General features: G+C 38.1%; 2 protein-coding genes across 3 annotated transcripts in view; both read left to right on the top strand.

Annotated features, from left to right (window-relative positions):
• Window positions 1–22,156, top strand: part of DDX18 (DEAD-box helicase 18) — a 701,862-nt gene that overhangs the window by 255,661 nt on the left and 424,045 nt on the right. The gene's annotated exons all lie outside the window — the stretch shown is intronic.
• Window positions 1–22,156, top strand: part of DPP10 (dipeptidyl peptidase like 10) — a 240,593-nt gene that overhangs the window by 172,183 nt on the left and 46,254 nt on the right. For both annotated transcript variants that reach the window (XM_033064168.2, XM_033064169.2), the window contains 2 exons: window positions 8,668–8,720; window positions 8,820–8,901. In XM_033064168.2, coding sequence (XP_032920059.1) covers window positions 8,668–8,720; window positions 8,820–8,901 — 135 coding nt within the window. The remainder of the gene's footprint in view (window positions 1–8,667; window positions 8,721–8,819; window positions 8,902–22,156) is intronic.

The raw sequence follows: 22,156 nt of genomic DNA, 5'->3' as shown, positions 1-22,156 counted from the left end.
CTCAATCCAAATTCCCTAGAGAAGATGCCTTTTGTGTGGGATATGAGTAATCCATAGAACCCTGTAAAGAGATCAGACTGTCTAAAGTGTCAGGCATATTAAAGTACTTAAATGCATATTTTTCTAAGATTTGGATTCTCAGCTGCATTGACCAGAAGCAAGCACCCTTACCAGTCTCATATTTCCATGGAGATAAAGTTCTGATTGTGCTGTCAGAATTTATATCTTTGATTTTCCCATGCACTTGTCCAGATCAAAATACACATGCACACTCTAATGCTGACTGCAAATCAGGAAAAGAGAAGTTTCTATAAATCCCCAAATACTCACAAAGTCCAAATTTTGATCACACTGAATATGAGTGTGAGCATATGCTTGAAAAGGATATGCACATACCTGTGTATCAATACCAAAAAAATTGAATGTATTGTGCTTGAGGCCTGAGATTTACCAGTTTGACTGTCATGTAACAATGATTTCAGTGCAGTCATTCTTGTTTTGTAGTGTTGCAGGTGAATAAACCAGAAAAAAAAATATAAATTTTTGTCATAAGTCATCTCATACAAGACTCAAGCAACATATTTTACGTGATAGTGCAACTAATAGAATTTCAAATGACAGTGATGTGTGAGGCTTTCAGAAGTGGCAATGCAGAACATTCTTTCTTGAATAATTCACTCATCTGAAGTTATTATATATTCAAAACTGATTGAGTTGCGTATCCAAATGATGGTCTATCAGCTGTTGATGTAGGAGAAGAAGTTTCTGCATTTATTCTGAACTGTGGCTTGTATCACATTACTCTTGGTTGCATGAACTGAGTTTAATTGATTGTGATTTAATTTACATTCTGCAGTGGATGTCTTTTTCTTGAGATAATTAATCTTATTGAAAAATTCTGTGTGAACAGTTGAGGCTCTAACAGATTTTCTAGAGGTGCTTTTTTGTTTAGGCTTCCTTGACAGCCTTTTTTCTTACAGATAAATTACATGTCTCAAAATGTCTCGCCTTTATATTTATTTTGGTTTGGCAGCATATAGTTGTTATGGCTGGCAATATTTCATACCCCAAAGTATTAATGTTAACCATAAATTACTACCAATGATATGCAGTGGTTCTTATCAATCATGAGAAATAATCAATGCTGATTGAAACAAATAAATATGATGCTTTTCAAAGTTATAACCTTGTCATATAACTTCAGTGCTGAAATGCATCAAGCTCTATCTTAAATTATCTCTGCAATTATATACCAAGTTTTCAGAAAACAAATATTTCACCAAGAGGGCCAAAATTATGCAAGGCTATATAAATATTTAGACATCAATTGTGGCCAAAATTTGCCTCTATTTTTTTTTTGCTTCCAGAATTGGGTAGAAATAATGGGATTTACAGATGGGTGGCAATTCGTCATTTCAGCATTACAGACTCTTCAATTGATTGTTTCTAAGAGATTCCTCTGAATCCAGTGGAAGAACAGGTTGTGTCATAATGTTTAAAATGAGAAGTCCCTGTTGCTTTCTCCATCTCAGATACAGTCAATATAAAATCAGTCATTAACTCATGTGGCTTAACTTACTGAGTTAGCACTAGGAAAACACCAGTTCAACACCACAGCTCCAAGAGTAAAGGTGCCACTTCGCTGGTGCATGGTGTGAAGCATTTCTGGTGTGTATCCCAAAGTGAGCTGAACTTTGGTATCACTGCAGGTCTGAGGTCTCACAGTGTTTGCTGCCATGGCATGAAATCAGCAGAATTCCAGTCTTTAATCAGTGTTATTGTAATCAGAGGCTATTACTTATGGGTACAGAATGTGGTTTTTCAAGCTCTTCAGTAACAGCACAGGTGTTATCAGTGGTTTCATGTCCCTCTGTGGCTCAGAATTCAATGCTGCAGATCTCTCTTCTCTTCTCACACACCCAAGGAGCCAATTACATGAAACCCAACCATGGCTGTGCCATATTTAGCTGTTCAATCCCATTTAGCAGCAGGACACATGGAGTCAGACTGGCAAGGCAAACAGGGAACATTTGATGTGTATGATAACAGAATTTTAGAGAAATGTGGATTTCACCATAATGTTATTGATACCATTAACATTATTAATTTATTTAGCACACAAATTGCAAAATGGATGGAAGTTTCATCCAGCAGCTGTGCTTTGCCTTTGGCAGCAGTCATGCTGCTCCTAATTTAATCTTATTAACTCCCTCACAGGTTTTACTAATGGGGTGCTGAACATCTTGCAATACAATAAAAGAAAGGAATATATCTTTTTTTATTGCTTTGTGATCAGCACATTAGATACTGATTCCATTCTCTTTGCACTGCAGTCCCAGCAAGGTCACGTGTCTTAAAGCTCACGAAAAGGAAAAGAGGAATAGGAACTGGTTGTGTGAATGTTAATCTGGCTTTTTGGAGAGCAAGAAGTTGCTGCTTGGAATCCTGATGGCATAAAGCAGAGACTGCCCCTTCCTACTGTAACTCATTTTCTTCCAGCAGACTTTCCACAATGGAGGGAGTTTGGCCACAAATAATCTGGTCTTCTCCAAATGTGTGCCAGTTTGTACCTGTACCTGTACATTAAAGACCTGCTGAATGCTTTTTCTCATTTTCATTGTTGGAAATCTGAATTACACCAGTGTTCTCTGAGCAAAATGAATAGTAAAATATCACTAACTACCGGAAAAATAATTTCAATAATTATTTGCATAATTTGTATAGATAATATACAGAGTCTTTGTCTATTTTAGTGTAATTTATTTAGGCTGTGGTTTTTGTATGGGGAGTAAACTTGAATATGTGTCAACTTACTGAAAATATATAATACAATTAATTTTTCTGGCCACAAGCACACTGTATTTATATCAGTAATCCTTTTAAAAGGTCTCCACAACCATCCTCTGTTTCATTATGTCCCCTCATATTCTCTCCACTCTTGGCTCATGGCATCTGCTGGATATTCAATTTTTCTTCCTAGGTATTTTCATCCTAAAAGCAAAATAGGAAGCAATATATGTTTACATTTCTTTTTCTAATCTGTATTTTTAGCTTTTAGTGGAGATTTCTTGAAGATTTGGAATTTGGAATGAGATTCTGTTTGTCATTGTGTGTGGGTGCCTCCTTGCATGAATGGCACATGAATGATGAGTTACTTTTTGCTTGGCCTTCTAATCACTTTACCCCAACAAAGGCTTTTTGGTTCAGTTTTCAGCATAAGTAGAGTTTTCAGTAAGTCTTCAAATGTTTAATTCAGCTGTAGAAAAGAGGATAAAGGCAGAATCCTACTTGTGTTGCTGATTTTCACACTGTGCACTACAGCCAGCAGCTCCTGTGGCTGGCACCCACCGAGGCAGTTTGGAAATGTGCCAGACCATTTTACCAATGTATTATGAAAGATCTTCAAAAGTGAGAATGTACACGGATGAATGGAGAAGTGAGTGTCCTTGGCAGGATGTATTCCTGTTTATTTCCCTGCTTCACTGTGTCCTGTCCCCTGATTTCTGGGTTCACATACATTTTGTGATATCTACTGTAATGCAGATTATTAATTAGGGAGAATCACTTTTAGTTAGTCCTTTTTTTTCAGCTGGGCTTAGGAATATTTTTTTCTCCCTAACATTGTTATTATAGATGTGGTGGCCTGAAGAGATAAGCAAGACAAGATTTGTGGGAAGAGGTAATATCTTTTATTAGTCAACTGATGAAGCTGGAAAAAACAGAAAAGCTTTCAGGCACAGAAAACCTTTTCCAAGTTGGGTTCTCTCACAGCTTTGAACTGCCTAATAATTGACTTGTGCCTGTGAAGCAGTAAAAGCAGTTTTTTGATCTTTCTCTTTTATGGGTAATACTATTTGGGAGGCATCCATATACTACAGGAGTTAAAACTTTACTCAGCTAAGGTTGATTATTCTATGTCCAAATCTGATTAAATTCTTTAACTCAAAGAACAAGAATATAGTAATTTTTCATTCAGACTAGTAGCCCATTAAAATACTAAATTTTGTTTTTAATGGGATCAGAAGTGTAAACTAACCCATAAAAGATCTGATACTTCACTGGTGAATCAGAGAGATCTGCATGGTTTTGAACCTTATCTCACAAACTGTCTCTGTTTCCAAATCAGGATATGTGTTTGGAGATAAGTAGGATGGGAATGATGGCAAACACTGCAATTTCAGTTATTTAATGAGTCTCTGCTGCTCTTTTTTTTCAACTAATGGGAAGGGCATGGCTTTTAAATAATATGTTCTATTTGCTATGTACAATACAAATGGATGGATATCTATGTTGTATGCAAGACATGGACACCACTTGGCTGTTAAGCTTTGGAATTACTGAAGTACTACTGCAGGTGCTGAAATTCCCAATGCATTTCGTATGCTCTCACCTTTTACAGCTCTTGCTCAGCCTGAGTGCTTTTATGCCCTGTGAGATGTCATACTGGAACCTGACAGGGGAATTCACAGAGTGCAGCAGCACTGAGAAGTGCGGAGATGAGTTCAGATTGCAGGTGTCAGTTTGGGTGAAAACAAAATACAGGACAGTCACTCCACTGCCTTGCAAACAGCCATGACAGCAAGAAGGCATCATTATTGCTCTAAATAAATAACACATGAAAGAAAGTAATCGGTTTATAATGCAGGAAATGGATAAAGGATGCATCAAGGTGTTTGGCATGCCCAAGCCTTTGGGGATTATAGAGCTGCCAGGTTCTAATGTCATCAGCTCTCTTCCATTTCCCTGGAGCTGAGAGCTCTCATCACACCATAAAAATACTGCTACTGAGGTTTTCTTGGCAGCTTTTTAGCAAAAACACTATTCTGTTGAGAAATGTTCTCCACATCACCCAGGGACAGTGAACTGGATCTTTTCTGGAACGCATTGCAGAATTACTGGAGTGTGTTTGGCAGAGTGTATAAGGCACTGTTTTCTTGTTGGGCTATGCACTGAGTTCCATGGAATTATTTCATTTTTAGAAACCACAGAAGGGAAAAATAATTCCTTGAAAAATAGAGAAAAAAGGACACATGAAACTCCAGAACTCAATTGTGGAAAGAATCACACCTTCATCTAAATGTGCCATCTAAAAGTTCAGATCATGATTGATAAGTGTGTTTTTTATTGTTGGCTGTTAGCTGAGTAATAGATTGTTATTTCAATACATTTTGACTGGAGCAATTTGTCTTGAAATACTTTTTGTCACCCTTTTCTTTTAGGTTCTTTGTAATGGAGTTCTGTAATTTCACTTTTTTCATACACTAATGCAGCTAACTTTTTCAGTGTTGAGCAGCACCAGATGAAAGCTTGTCATCACTTTATAAATTGATAAAAGAATGAATTCAGAAGAAATATTTAATATGCAATGGTTGTTACTGACTGCATTCTATGGCGAAAGAAAAATTAGATAAATTGTACTGAGGGGGAGGTATACTGTCTGTCTGATTTTAAAATGCCATTTTCACAGTTCTTAACATTGCAGGGAACATTTCCCAGCTTATCATAATAGAAGCAGGCAAGTTATTTACTTGCCAGAAAGGCCTGAACTCCAGCAATCACACATGCCACTTCTGAAGTGAAGGCTCCTCACAGTGCCCAACCTTAACATGTATAATTATTTTAATAAATTATGCCAAGCCATTTTCCTTCTTTCATTTTCCTCAGTTGATATGACAGTGTAGAAATTGCTTTAATGCATTTAATATTTTAAAAGGCATTTCTCTCCTACACTGATTTTCTTCTTAGAGTTGTTTTGTGTGTCCATAATCATTAACTAATTCTCTCTACGTGGAAGATGAGTGTTTTTCACCACAACCAAACCCTTTTCCTCAGTTTCACATCTCTTGTTTTGGTCAATTGGAGCAATTTGATGTCCATGATAAATATTAGTCTTCATTCAGACTTTTGATAGCACCTTGTTTAGAAGGCATGGGGTACAAGAAATGTCTGAAGACATTTTGGAATAGGGATGGTTGCACTTAGGGTTTGACTGTTGCACACAGTAACCAGCCTTCACTGTAAATACACTGCCTGAGCTTTAGTCTGGTTATTTGCATAAATTGCCATTTTTTTATCTGCTCAGTGCACATCCCACAACACAGGAGTTGCAGGGCATAATTCCCCAAGCCTCTTCCACAGAGAGCACAACTGGTGGCTGTGGGAGGTGAGATCCAGGTGCTCTGAGCGTTGCTGGTTCTCCTCCCAGATGTTGTGTGATGATGTTAGGGAAGAGCTGGCACTGACACAGCTCTGTGCAAGAGGAAGCCAAACAGGTTAAGCCTTTGTACAAAACTACAAGAGCTTCCTGAGTGCTTTCTATAGGATCCAGGCTGGAAAAATAAAGATTTTCAACATCCTTTTTATTGGTGTCATTTTGATAGTGATTGTGTTCAGTGTGTGGCTCTCGCAAGCAAGAGGGATTAGGAAACTCTGCACTTGTAATTTATTCGTGGTGTTCCTGTTAAGAGCTAAGACTAATATGAGTAAACTGAGAAAAATGTCAGCATCCTGTCTGAAAGTGCTGATCTCCACCAGAAGTGGAGCTCTTTCAAATTTTTCAACATATATTAACGTTTCTGCATAAATGTTTAGACAGAAATGTTACACAAGGCAGGAACAGAGTTTCCACATGATATATGAAGTGCTGTTCTTGTTGTTAGAGTATATTTTCTGTTTAAGCTGTCAGAATGACTTATTAGTTTAGCATACTTGGTGAAATATACTCTGTCTAATAATTTACTTTAAAAATATTTCTATTTAAAATATCTATCAACCCTCCACACATTATCTTTGATACAATTTTCCCTTTTCCCACAAGGGCAAGAGACCCATTTCTCTTCTTTGTAACTGGCCTTTAAAAGCTGTTGGCAAGAGCCCCCTGGGTAACCTCTGACAGTGCACACCCTGTGCAGAAACCACCATGGTTTAATAATTTCTCTGTTTCAGTCACACTTCTCAGAAGAGGCTGGTACCTTGCATGACAAAACAGTTTATCTTAAGCTGTAATATAAAGAAGTTTGGGGCATGTTTATTAATATATGTATGATTCTTACTGAAGCAACAGTTCTGATGTTGAACACCATAGACTTGGAAAATGGAAATAATTTTTGTCTCAAAGGGAAATTTTATAGGAGGGATATTCAGCTGTTGCACAAAGTAGAGTTACTAATCTTAGAGACCTTTGTGGGATTCCTGCTGGATCAGCCAGCAAAGATTTAGGGCATGCTAAATTCTTGGTATGTGTTGACAGGGAACTAATAATGAGAAGGGAGTCAGTGGAAGGATGTTTCAGATGGCTCTGTTATTGAATGGCCTCCAGATAAAATAATAACCTCTGAAACCCTCTTGTGTGCCACAGTGACAAATTCCAGTGGCTCTGTCCAGGTGGGATCCCCCTTTGCCTGTTCTCTTTGAAGGAGGCACTGAAAGGTTCCCAGAGCAGAAAACACAAGCTGAAGAGTTCCCAACACACGTATCCATGCCAAGGTTTTGGCTTTGGAGCTGTAGCTGTCCCCTCTAACTGGGATTAACCTGTCCAGAAATAAATCCTTCATGTGCCAAGCAGAGATGCTGTAGCTGTAGACATGAAGCTGCAGTAAGTCTAGTGGATGTAATCTAATGTTCTTTTCTGACAGAAGTTAACATTAAAAAGAAGATTTTTGCTTAGTTCAGTAATAATTAATGGCAAATATATTTCATATTCCAAGACTATGCAGTAATTTTAAATCATATTAAAACTAATATAATGGGATTATGACACTTTCATGATACAAGATGTAGAGGCAAAAAATGAGCTAGGTAAAAACCAATCACTCAAGCCTGGAAGAGAGCAAAATATCTTTTATTTACTGTCTGTGTACAGACTAATGTTTGGCTAGAGAGAATGTGTAATAGTTTGCTTTGATTTGAGCTGTTTGGTGTGGTGGTCCATCACATTGCACACTGTAAGTGCTCTTCTGTTCCTGGATTAAATCCTACAGGTTTGGAACCCAGAAATAACTGGTAACTTGCTGTTGAATGAGAAAGGTTTACTGAAAATAAATAGCTCTTTGTTTTACCCAAAATTACAAAAAAACCTTCAACAGACTTTTCCTGAAAAACAAAGGAAGTCAACCAAAATCAGAACAAAACTTAATGAAGGCCACAGCAAACAGAGCCCCACTAAATACAGAGTTTTCTGTTTTGTGAGCCATACCTGGGAGGTTCTTCAGGCTGTTCATAGCAGGTGGACAGAAAAATACCATATGAGCCTGTATTGGTCTGCATTTCTAGTGGAATAAATGTGATGCCTGTGCAATTATTTTCACACAGCTTGATGAAGAAAAAAAGTGTTTGGTTTTTTTTTTTTCTAAGGTATATTCTCAGTGGGTTTTTTCAGTTTGGGGATTTTCTTTTTGGAGGGAGGTATGTGTTTTTATTGTTGGGACATTTTCTGTGCAGTTGTTGTATTGTTACAGTGTCTGGTTAAATTAACAGGTGTTAATTTGTGTCCTTCCTACAGCTTTAAAAACCTGGTTCATGTCTATTAGTTATAATTAATTCAGTAAAACATTCTTTCAGTGATAAAGGTATCAGTTTTTGCAGGGGTTGAAATACTCTGCCCTCATGCTAGTCTGTATTTAATCCTGTATTTTGTCTTGTAATTCTTTACTTTTTTTTTTTTAACAGGTTTTTCATTATTCTTATACAGCTTCATATGTGATTTATAACATACACACAAGGTAAGTCACATTGTTTTTTCTACACCATGTCATTGTCAGTGGCTCTATGCACGAGGTGATGCCAGTGTGTTCAAGTAAAAATGTTTCCCTTTTTTCAAGGGAAGTTTGGGAGTTAAACCCTCCAGAAGTAGAGGATTCAGTTTTACAGTATGCAGCCTGGGGTGCTCACGGACAGCAACTGGTAAGCACAGTCATTAAAATTGCACGGACTCCAGAGGTAAAAACAAAACTGAAAGCCTTAAGATAAGTTGTGTTGTGCATTTCTGCACTGTGCTAGTATGCTTCTAGTACAGCTTTTAGGAGAACTCCATGTTTTTGTTTATTTTTCATTAAAAATGTGTTTTTCCAGGCTGACCCCCAATAAGCAAATGGTACAGTTGTTGAAAGAATGACACCTTCATCTAAATATGCCCTCAAGTGATTTTCAGGATAAACATCTTTATGTCTACTGCTATGTGGGAAGGAAAGTTAAAGGTGAAAAGCAGTTTTCTTTTAAGTGCAATATCGATTAAAACAGTGGGCAAAAGCAAAAGCTTAGCATCCAAATGTGATGTGATGGACTCATGAAAAGTGATGTTTTCATTTCAGAATGAAAATTACTGCCAAGGTCAGCTGTGCTGCTGAATTCATAATAATAAAATGAGATGCCATGTTTCATGTATAATTTTTTCCAGAAGTTTTACCATTTTTAATGAATATTAATCATCCATGGCCATCAAAACCAATGCCAATATAAGAAGAAAAAAATTTTGGTTTTAGAACAGCAGTGATTTTAAGCTGACCTATGTTGGTAGTTGAAGGCAAGAGACTGATTACATCCTCAGTTCTGCATAAGAAATTCAGATAATCCTTGTTACAGTGTTCTAATAAGCTCATTAATGCCCCCAGGCATGATCCCAGGGCCTCCTTGCACATCCAGCTTGTTCATGCAGAGAGGCTGTAAGCTGAATGTCTAGAGAATATACCCTGTTGCTTTATATCATTCATCAAGATGATTGGAAAGTAAAAAATGTTTCTGGTTGGAATGTTTTGCATTAAGGAAGTGGAGGCAGGTGAGAAAAAGTAATTGGAAAATGCTTTATATGTTTTAATAATTAACCACATTAATTTATTAATAATGAGAGCATGGCAAGAGGCTTAGTGGTAATAAATACACAGGTTATTTACCAGGCAGCATTATGGAACGTGGCAAACCATGGAGGTTGTAGCAGAAATAGAAGCATGTGCAAAATTGAACAGATTTAAGAAATATTTTAATTAAATTGCATTAAATTGATTTGTCTCTGCTGGACCTCTGATCAGTAACCTAAAGTAGAACTAAAATGAAGTGCAGTGATTACTGTGAAAAGACATTTTTCTTTTCCTAAGGTGTTTCATAAGAACAGGATCAGACTTACCAATCATAAACTCAGAAAAATAAATCAGAATAATGCTACCTTTATGTGTTTTGCCTAAAATTCTGAAAATATGCATGGAAACTTTCAGGCACAGGCACTCCTATTACATCTCAAAACTGGAAAAAAAAAAAAGTGATCATTTTAGGTACAGCCTTAATCATCCAAATTTGAAAACATTGGCATAATTCATACTTGAGCGAGGATAGCATTACTCATCTTTGTTAATGTCCCTAGTAGAGTTAATGTCATGCTTTAAAAATATCTGCTCTGCTGTGGGTTTTATGGTGCCATATGGTCTGCAGAATTAGGAAATAATAACTTTGAACACAAAATCTTCTGTGCACTCTGAATGGCACTGGGTATTGCCATAGAGATGCACACGTGCAGGAGCAGTCCATGGGAGGTGACTTCAGGAATTGCCAGTCAGGAGGATGTCCTCTTGAAGCTGCTCATGTGGCAACAGGAGGTTTCCAAAGTGACAGAAGTGCCTTACTGCATTGCCCTCCCACTTCAGCAGCAAGCCAAAAATGTAGAAGGAGCATGAATGAATAAAGACTGTGGTGAGTAATGGTTGCTGCTGCTGTCCAGAGGAACATCTGCCTGGAGCAGAAGCAGGACAGAGTTCATTCCAGCAGAACAGGTTAGGCAGGGGAAATGTGTGGCTGAGGACACATTGCCACAACGGTTCTACTATAAAATTTGTCATTGGAACAAACACTGGGTTAGTGGGTTTTGAGTAAAATAGTAGAGGAAGCAACCAGCAGTGAAACAAGGCACAGAGGAAGGCATAAAGGGAGAGACCCAGATGAAAATCCATCAGTAGCTCTCAATGGAATGAACCTGGGTGCAAACAAAGCTGCAGTCTCATAGACTCATGCTGCCAAACACACTATGAGTGGTTCACCTTCCTGAACAAAAATTATATGACTTTTCAATGGAATAAGGAAATAGTGATAGTTCATGAGTAAAACAAGCAATGCCATACCTACTCTAAATAAATTAATCATAGTGTGTTAACCTGGGTAATCTCCAAGAGCCATTCTTTACAACTGAAGAACAAGTGGAGAACAACTGGAGAAGAAATAAATTTTATATACAAAAATTTGATGTAGAAGGACCCATGACACGTGCTGTGTGCCATCACAGAGGTAGAATGTGTGTAGAAGGAATATCCCCCTTCATCTGTGGTGCAGAAATGAATAGCCAGGACTGGTCAACAAAATTAGCACAAAATGCTAAACAAAAGGCACAGGTATGTTTGACTGAGCCAAAGATCCCAACTTTATAACTATTTGGAAAGTCCTGGATTAAATCCAAATTATAGGGGGATAACACACGGAGTTGGATCAACTATTTTTGTTAGTCAGGCTATAGTGTAAAATAAGATATTTCCAGTCCAGAGTTCTGCAGATCTACATAACAGTGCTGCCTGCAGCCTACATAGTTATCTTGAGTTCTTCCAATGAGGAAGAATTGTCAGGATGTTCAAACAGATAATATAATGATATGAAGGGAAAGAAAAACAGGAAGGAAAATATGTATGAAGCTACAAACTGCTTATTGCACAGATGGAATATGACTGCAGTGAAATCAAGTATATGCAGTATTTTGCATCCTTGTGGAAAGCTTGCATCAGTCTAAGTTTAGTGTTAGGAATAGTTTCTGGGGCTGTCTATTGGGCCAGCATGCCCCATGTGGCTGGTGAAGAGCAGGGTTGGTTTTATGTCAGGTGCCTGGTGACTGAGCCCACATAGCACCCTTGTTTTCAAGCTACCACAGTGGTTGCAAGTTATTTCAGTTCCTTGCTATTTACCTAAAGTAGAGGGTTTTGTAATGGTTAAGAGGAAAGCTCAGAGAAACAGCTGCTGCTTGAGTCATGACATTTTGGTGGTGAAATTGAAAATGTTTGCCACTGGGGAGAAGAAACTTTTATCTAATGAATTAATGTATGTTAAGGTCACAGAGCTTTTAAAATGAGAACTGTTTTCAAGGTCACACTCTTTAAAATGCTGCCTTTTAACTGTGTTAGATCTGTGCCAGATCTAAAATACCATTTCTGTGTCATAGTATGTTAGGGAGCTGTTTATGTATTTGCCAAACATTACTCATGTTTGATTAAAATCATGCAAGTCATTAGTTGATTATCTCTTCACCTCTCCTCCATAGAATCCATCACTGCAGCAGTAATTCATTCCAGAAAAGACAAACCCAACTAGACATCTAATTTGTTTCATCAACATTTTTCTGCCTTCACTTTATTGATTAAAGACCTCACTGCTTGTGTCTGAGAGAGATATCCTATACCTGGTGGGAAGGCTTTACTGAGGAGAAGAATGCTTTGGGGTTTTTACAGGTCCTCTCTTGTTGAAACAACCAGTTTTCAATCTGGTGTCCTCCCTTCCTGAGCCTTATCTTCTCCAGTAGTTTGAGGCAAAGGTTTTCATGTGTTTGTGCTGGACCTGGTTTATCTGACACAGGGGAGACAACTCTGGATCTGTCTGTGGGGATGTATTGCAGTAGGAGCCTGGATATAAAAGTTGAGGCTGGAGATGTCTCCAGTGTTTCTGTGCTGTATTTAACACCCTCCTGCTCTTCTGCAGGGCTCCTTGTGGTACAAATAGTGCTGATCAATTCTTGGGTGGCTTTCAGCTAGCTCCCAGTGAAGCTTGGTTGGAAGTTGTTCAGTTTGACACAGCTTTTTTCTTAAAAGTTATATTTTTTTTTTTCTGTCCTGGTGATGGTACATGTTGTTTATTTTGTATGAAACACTTCATTTCACTTTATTCCATGAACATATGTCTGTGCAAGTCACTTTGCCTTTGCATTTGTAATAGATGTGTTGTGTTCTTTATTGCAGCAAGCTGGTTTTTCTTTTGATATATTAATTGATTCTGAGGGGAGTTTGGGTTACATACATGGATCAGTATAATGAATGATCTGTTGACTTACAGATGAATATCTATGCATAAATTAATACATATTTTAACCAAACAAAAATCAAGAAAATAATAAAACTATCCAGAATATAAAGAAAATTATTTTTCAGAAGCTTTGTCACAAATTGATGCTACCAACAAATGTAACACTATCAAAAGGTAGGACTGAAGATGAGCTTTTACAATGCTTTAATTTAGGTCATGCTTGAGTTGAATTACATATTAGGCTGTATACACTAAGAAGAGTTTGCTGATTGTAGCTGAATTGTGGATTCAGGATGTTCTCATCAATTTTTAGAAAGTACTTTAAATATTAGAAATCTATAAGTTGCCCTCATCTTCCAAAAAATCAATTAAAAAAAAAGGCTACTCACAAATAATGAATCTTAGAAGCTGAAGCTTTTATATAAGGAATAAAAAAATCCTGTGAAAGAGAACCTCACCTTGTATTGAAACTACCTAAAAACCAGAACAGAAACAGAAACCCAGAGATAAACCAGAGCAAAATCAGCTTTAATTGCTGCTAATAACTGTACAATTTCAAGAACTCTCTGTCCTTTTGCTCTGTGATCAGTCATCTTATCTGTATCTTTTTGTCATGTTTGGGGGTTCAATTTCTTTTCACAGCCCCATCAACACCTATAATCCCACAAAAATGCAAATATATCTCAGACTGTATTAATGTGACATTTTCTAACAATTGCCTTTTGTCAAAATTTTGCCTTTTTTTCCCAATGGCTTTTGAAAGACTGTTTTAGATAAGACAAATAGTGCAGCAGCAAAATTCTTTGAAGTTGTACTATTTTCTATGTACTCAGATAAGCCCTGGACTAATTTTAGTAAATGAGGAATTAGCAGGATTGTTCTCAGACAGTTACCTTGCTCAACACATGCTTTAACAGCCATTACTTGCTGAAAGCTCCATTTACTGTTTGGTCTATCAAGGTAATGTACAACTGCTATAAAACATGGTAATTTATCTTTCTGTAAAATATTAGCCATGTGTTTTCTTTTTGCATAATTAGTGCTGTGGGTACTTGGCACCCCCTCCTGGCAAGAACACTTGCATATGCAAATGTAGTAAAAGCTTTATTAATGCTAACGAAGTAAGTCCTAAATAAATATATTTCTTCTGCTGTTTTTATCTGCAAAGTCTTCTGCTCCTTTGACTTGCTGTATTTTAGATTATTAACTTAAAATTACATATGGAAATGTCAAGGCTTTATTTCATCTTTCCTTTTTAATGACTATGCTAATGAGGCAGATGGCAGTGAAACTGAGAGGAAAACGTCTGCTTGAATTTATTTGGAAAACTAGAAATAAACAAGAACACTTCAATTGTGACATTAACCTCAGGTATGATACCTCATTTAAAATGCATGAGGGGCTCAATTACCAAACTTCTGTAGTTCAAAGCACGTTTGGAGGGCCTTTGTCCTGCTGAGCATGTTTCTCTGAAGGAAGGGAGCTGGAAGTGGTTGAGCATTGCCCACCCAGCTGAGTCCACAGAAGAATTGGAGTTACCTAAAAGACTTAGTTAAACCTAGTCTTAGACTTAGTCTTCCTCCTAAGCTGCTGCTTAGGATTTTTCTCTTGGATTTCTCAAATTATCATTGTAAAATCTATTTTTTTTTTGCCTTTTAATTTAAATTATTTGATTCAAAACATTCTTCAAAGGAAAAAAAATAGTTGCTCTGAAGCTATTCTACTGAACTAGTTTTCCATTATCAATTTCTGGGTGCTCACTCCACTTCAATATGGATTGGAGGAGCATTTAATGCGTGTCCTCTAGTCCCAAAAGTGATTCTCCATCTGAAAGCTTTTGTTCCCATCTCAGAAAAGGGGAATGGAGAATGCAGCCAGGAAACACAGGCTGTTTGGCAAAACAGGAAAAAATACAGTTCTACTTATGAAGGCTGGTTATATTTAAAAAAGATTTTGTGAGCTCTAGAGACCACTACAACATTATAAATGGAACATTGTAAATGGAGCAAGGCTAAGTTGAGCAAAGTTTCTTCATCACTTTGCTCAGTGAAATACAATAAATGTGTTCTAGTATCAAAGGCAGTTTAAAATTATGAGTATTAAGGACTAGATATTGCTGGCCCTTTGTGGGAATAGCCACTTGGCTGTATGTGAAGGAGGTGAGGAAATATGAGAAAATCATATGTTTTATAGGGGCATTATTCCTCTACCACTGTTTTTCATGTGGAACAGTAAAAGGCCCAGCAGCTTTATAGTGAATAAATCGAGGGGGGAGATAAAAGATATTTCCTTTCCCTGGTTTTTATTCTGTTATCACTGATCTAGCATGCAGCTAATATTTGAGACAGTATGGAAGCCCTGCACACAAGTAATGCATTTTTTTTCATTCAGAAGCAAATATATTGGAAATTTGATATATAACTGTGCTAAAACTCTTTTATTTTTTTATTTTTTTTTCCACATGCTTACTTGTGTGGGTCTGTATATATTTCTTTGCATACAGTCCCACAAAGACACAGAGAGAACTAAGTATAGACACACATGTTTGATAGGAGCAATCCTAAGGACTCCTCCATGCAGCAGCCTGCAGGGAGCAATGAAAACAGCAATATGCACCTCTCATCAAGTTGTTCAACATGTCTGTGTGTAACAAAGCTTATCTGAATATTCACACTTCTGTCTCTTAGCTAATATTAACTGCAAGTCCAATGGCTCATAAAATGCAGCTGCTGTGCTTCTTGTGTGAAAAATGTGTACCTTTCTGTAATGCAGAAACATGAAAATTATATTTCAGAAGTCTAAAATTCTTTGGAAATAGGCACCCATAAAAGCTATGAAGCAGAGGTTGAAATCTGATGGAATCCCTAGCTAAACTGGAGTTAGAAAAGACTGGGTTTTGTTATGGACTGTATTTCTATGTAACTCCAAAACCCTGCCCGAAACCACTGCATGCTTACCTGTGTCCCTGGGCCATATAATCATGTACTCACTTCATATTCAGTGATAAAAAAGGTACAGCACAGGATGGGATGGAAAAATTGTTATATCCATCTTTTGGTAATGTAATGTAAATGAGAGTTTTATCTGGCAAATAGAAAAAAAAAGACCCAAGAAAGCAGCTATATTCTATGCTTCTTACACCTTGGAAAAGGAAGATTGCAAAGAGGAAGGCACCAAAATGTCCAAACAGAAGACTTTGAAGATTTCTAATGCCTTTCTGGTTCAGGTTCTATGCCAGAGTTGTTCTAATCAATTGTAAACACGACTTTTATTTACCTTTTGTGAAGTGTTTGGCAGAAGACTCATAAAAGAGTTTCTGTGATGCTACCAGTGCCCACAGAGTTCTGCTAGGAGCAGGTTGAAGTGGCAAAACCAACTTGACACAAACCCCACTGAACTCTTGCTCTGTGGCAGGGTTCCTCCACCTCTTCCATTTATAGGTTCTGTTTGCTGTATGTTAAATTCCGTTTTCTTATTTGGCACATGAGAAATATAGACAGGTTTCAGTCAGTGGGAGTGACAGTGACTTTCTTCCTCTGCAAGGCTGAACAACTTTGGGCATGTTCAGTTCTCCTGGCTATTTCTCTCTCTTTTAGCCAAGTCCCTCTTGAAAAATAGACATTAAACTCCATCACCACCAGCCCATAAATGTTGCTTTTTCCCTGCAGAGGGGTTATGACTTCCTCACTGTGTTTGTGCTGAAAGATCAGAGCTGATTAAACTTTTGCTGCACTGTGTTAAAGTGACTTAGGCTTTCATGTTGACTCAGCCTGAACCAGACAGTGAAATGCCAAGAACTGCTCGTGGATGTGTAGTTGTGGGGAACGCATCTCTACTGGCAGCTCCAAGGCCCAGAGAATAAGGATTGAAAAGTCAGGTGTCAGGGAAGTCAGGGAAAACAATGAATTGATTTTCTTCTTGGTTTATGGCAGGTGACAGCACATTTCCAGAAATAGAATGGAAAAAAATTTGTGTGGAAGGAAAGCAAATAGTTATTTTCAAGTGTTGATTCCCAGAACTGTCCCAAGCAGATGTGCTGTTCCAAGAGCTAGTCAAAATTTCCTAATTCCTCCTTGTCTCATTCCTAATGAGATATTTTAGGACAAACTGCATTTCTTGCATTGGATGTGCCACGTGGAGTCTGTACAGGTGGATGTGATCTGCTAAAATTTTGACCCATCATAAAGACAACAGACAACTTGAACCCTGTGTGCAGAGGGGAGATGAAGGCACGTGTCCCATACAGCAAGATGGGTTGGGTGAGCTATCACAGCTGAAAATGCAAACTTTTGTGTTCAACTCTGCTTGAGTTTCTCATGTAGATGCTCATAGGCACCCTGCTCTATTGTATTTCATACAAAGTTCTCAGGGTTTGCCCACCACCCTAAAAATAGTAGAAAATAGTAAGTATGACTTTATAAGCTCAGAATTTTCAATTCTGTATCTTTACTTTTGTTCTTGAAGTTATAATGCTATTTTCGTACATTTTATTGAGGAAACAGAAGATTCCTCCTCTGATACCAAGCCCTTTACAATTTCCTTAGATATTTTTCTGTCTCCCAACATTGCTTTTTTTTCCTCCTGGAGTAACTAGGTTGAAAATTTTTCAGTTTAGCTTGTTATAGATTGATCAGTCTGGGCATAATTGAATATTTGATATCAGTGTAAGATGAGCCTGAAATAACCAGAGATCATTTTAAAAGATTTTATGGTAAGGACAGATTATGATTTTGTTAGAAGCTCCATGCTGGCTCATTAGTCAGAAGCAATCAGTAAGTGTGAGGAAGGAGGAATGTGAATTCCTGAGCATGCACTGTTTTGGATAATTCTGTTCTTCACATCACTTAGACAGAGATCAAAGGGCTGAGCAGCCCAGTCCTCAGTGAGATTTTGCACAGGGCTGCAGCCAGCAGGGCTCTTCAGGCAGCTCCATGGGAGGAAGGAGCAGATCCAGAGCATCAGCTTGGGGCCAGGGGAGCCCTGCTGGGATCTGTGCAGCAGATTTATGAAGCAGTGTTCTCCATAGGTCGTAGTTCAGATATTATATGTGATTTTATTTATATAGCATATTACACTATGCTTGCTCTCCTGGGTAAGCTGTCATGGGATGAGACAGGGTGAGAATTTAGCGAGCATCATGATCCAATATCATTGGAAAGGCAAGATAATTAATGTGTGTTGAAACAAAAGAGGGCAACGCTTCTCTGCATTTATTGGAAATCAAGGACATAAATAAACATCAGAGTTACCATGGAGTTGCTGATAGTCTGAGTTCATGGCCTGGTTTATGTCATGACATTAGTAACTAATCTTGGAGCTGCATTATGAGTGCATCCTTGCTATTGTTTACAGTAGATTTATAAACTATCTAAATAGCAATTAAATATAATGGCCTTGTAGATTGTTTGTGGTTGTTCAGAAACCATTGTGCTAACACATTGCTGTGATGCAGTGGCATTAATCTAGACAAAAGAAAAGAGTGGTGCTTCAGTGAGTGCTCTGTTCTTCCTACTTCTGTTCTTCTGGCAGCTTGATTACTGCAAAAATAAAATTAACATATTGTAACTGACACCAGAAAGGGATAGTGTATGATATTGGGGTGTCTGTGCTTTGAGGTCTTTGAGCTACTTCCCCTCTCCCTTAATTACAGCATCATCTAAAGGTTTGAAAGCTTCCTCTGAAAGAATTGTTGTGCAGGTCAATCACAACCTTTAGAAAATTAGTACCTTTAAGAGTGAATATAGTTCTTAGTGCTTACAATTATAATAATTTTGTTATTATCTTTTATTCAGTTTCTGCTTCATTTGTAATGTGTCTGATGATTTTTGGAACATGGATAGTGTAAGGGCAGATTTTTCTCCACTGCCAGGCATTACTTGGTAAATTGAATGAGTGTTTCAATTTTTTTTGTACCAGTATAGATTGACCTACAAAATTAAAAAACAAAACCAAAAAAACTATCTGCAGAGAAGAGATCAGAGCCATTATGCACTCCTGGAGACTTGCAAAGCAGCTGTATTGCAAACCAGATCAGACCTTGTAGCCTGCAATCCTGTCTGTGAGAGCCCACAATCTAAATAGACTGCAGATAAAACGTAGGGGAAAGGAAATAAAGCTTCTTTGCAATACAAACCCATAAAACTTTCCTTGAAATTGTCATCCTGTAACATATGTGATCTGTATAGAAAATTTGTAAGAGATGAGAAAAAAATAAAAGGCTTTTATAAGAAGCCTGCATAATTGTAACTTGCTAAATCACTAATGAATATTCTAAAGCTCTAAAATTCACGCCTACAAAAGCTTTATGAGCCATTTTTCTGTTGTTTATATTATCTGAAATATAATAATCCTCTTTGGTTTTAGAGATGGCTGCTGTAAGAAAGACATTAGCAGGATAACCAGTCCCACCAGTGAAATGCATGATGAGTGTTTGGGGTGGGAGTTTGCCACCTTGCATTTCACTTCCTCTCAATGAGTGAGTGTCTCTTCATTAATTACCTTGGAGCTTCTCCCACAGCTGATTGCTGTGGGCAGGAATGGCAGACACCAGCCCTTCACATTGCTCCTTTTCCAACAAAGTGCAAAGTACCTCCCAGAAGTGTGGTTTGTGGATTTTGTGCACCATGTGTGTACAGTTCACCTGTGTGGAGTCTGTGAATCCCAGGAGTATAGTTAGTGAAATCACAAATGACAAGGAAATGTTTGCTCAGTTTGAACCTGAAGAAGAGAGCAGGTATTACACTGTGACTAAAAATAATGTAATCAGTGGCTCTCAGAAAAAAAAATTGTCTGCCAGAACTTTGGAGGATGCTGAATGGTGATAGAGAAAATGTCAATATCAGGTATTCATTTGAAATCTATTGCATTGATCGATCCTATGGGTGATTTGCTGTATTTTTTAAATTGCTGGAAACTAATTGTAAATTTCTGAAGTGGAGCTATTTCTATAATTTTTCAGATCTGTGAACCAGAAGGTAGGAACAAATACTTTAAATACTTGAATGAAAACCAAACTTGCTACCTTAACGGCAGTTGTAGAAAACTGGCAACCAAATTGTCTCAATGTGGATGCAGGGCTTTGATTTTAGGTTCTTCCTACAGTCCAAAATTAGTTCTAATATTACTTACAAGTCAAAGGAAGTGCATGGACATCTGCAATTTTCCATAATTATGGTGACAGCAACAGTAGGAATTAAGACCACATTTTTAGAATAAAAATTACTTAAAAATAATTCTAAAATTAACTTATTCATTTAATATACCACTTATTTATTTCTTCTATGCAAGACCATTTTTTTGTGCTGAACTTTCCATATGTTCTAGAGCAATATATATGTGCATACATGTTATCATGCTCTATAAACTTAACACTGCCCCTGAAACTGGAGAAGTTGTGGTTTAATCTCTGGAGAGCAAAGTACAATATTTACAGGGTAACTAAAAAATATTCTTTATTTTACTTTTTTTCTGCTCATTAATAGCTGATATTATTTATATTAATGGTTGTTAGTGAAAAAACATATTTCATCTGGAAATCTTAGTGAATGATCTGACTGGGGGCAGCTGGATTTGGCCCTGGCTAATGTATGGTAAGACAGGAGACAGAACAAATGGTAAGAGGCAAGCCCAGATGGAAAAGCATCTTGAAGCTTTTGAAGAATTAATTACCCAACTAATTGGCTGGCAGTGTCACAAGAAGGGCTGGGATTTTGCTGGATGCTGAGGCTCAGCCACGGCAGTGTGAGGCCACAAGTGTTTCCTGAATGCCTGAAGGGCTCCTGCTGGGCATAATCAGAAATTCCTCAGTCTTGTCATAGCTCATATTCACAGTGTGAAAGGTAAGGAAGGCTGTCACGTTCTCTGGGGTGTTAAGTGGGAGTGCTGAAGTTGTTCCAGATTGGAATAGTTATTTATCCATCTATTGGTCCAAATTCTGCGGAAGAATCTGATGATTTTCTCACACCACGGGTAGAACTCTCACCTGTACAGAAAGACACCAGTGTTTGTTGTATGGATTTTTTTCTAAGCAAAGATTATAGACACAGGTGACTTTTTTGTTTCCTTTCCAACTGCATCTGGTTCCAGCTTTAGAGCCTGGTTGGCACTTTCCTTGAGCAAGGTGTTCATCGTGATGTAATGGCAAACAACACCTGTAGCCACACTCCACAGTTCCTTCCCTTCCAGCCTGTTCCAGTCCCCAGCCAGCATCTGGGGGAAAAAACTTCTCCTAATACCCAGCCTAAACCTGCCCTGCCACAGCCTGAGGCCATTCCTTAGGTCCTGTCCCTGGGCACTACTCAGAACAGATCAATGTCTGTCCCTCCTCTTCCTCTCACAAGCAAGTTGTACTCCAGTGAGCTCTCCATCAGCCTCCTCTTCTCCAGACTGAGCAGACGAGCTGTCCTAGTTTGGAGGACAGGTGTCTGCTGAGAAAGGCTGGAGCTTCTCTTTGAAATGGAGAATGTAAACCCTCTCCCTCCAAATTATTATAATTTTGAAATCAAGGGGCTCTTCAGTCAAAGATATGGGAATTAGGAATAACAGTTCTTTACTAGGGAAATTAAAATAGAAATACAGTACTACAAAGAAACAAACTGCAAACCCTGACAAAGTCAGAGTACAACCTGACACCCGTCAGGCAGGGTGTTGGCAGCAGTCCCATTCCATGGTGGCTGCATCCTCCTGCAGTGACAGATGTGGCTCAGTTGGAGCAGTGCTCCTGTACAAGGTGCAGTTTCCCTCCGGAGCTCCAGTGGTGATGTGGAGAAATCCGGTTTTCCTCTGGAATCCAGTGGAGAAAGGGCTCCCTTAGTGTCCCAAAACCTCTGTTTTTATCTTGGTAAGAAATGTTGGGCTCTTCCCCCTGGCTGGAGCAACTCCCAATGGGATGCAGTAATTTTATCAGTGCCACAGTGGGACTCAATGGCCATGAGCAGAAAATGACTGGCTGGAGGAAGGATGGGGTGTGAAAAGATAAAGAACAATGCCCTGCCTGGTTTCAATGGATGGCCCATTAGCAGAATATCTGCCATTGAGATAAGGATCACTGCCCCCACCCTCAACAGATGGTGATAGAACAGATACCTTTTATCACACTCTGTATTGTAACCCAAGACAC

This window comes from Catharus ustulatus, chromosome 7 (genome assembly GCF_009819885.2).
Source record: "Catharus ustulatus isolate bCatUst1 chromosome 7, bCatUst1.pri.v2, whole genome shotgun sequence".
NCBI classification, from domain to species: domain Eukaryota; kingdom Metazoa; phylum Chordata; class Aves; order Passeriformes; family Turdidae; genus Catharus; species Catharus ustulatus.
The sequence above is the reverse complement of the archived record's forward strand: the minus strand, read 5'-3'. Positions and strand labels throughout refer to the sequence as shown.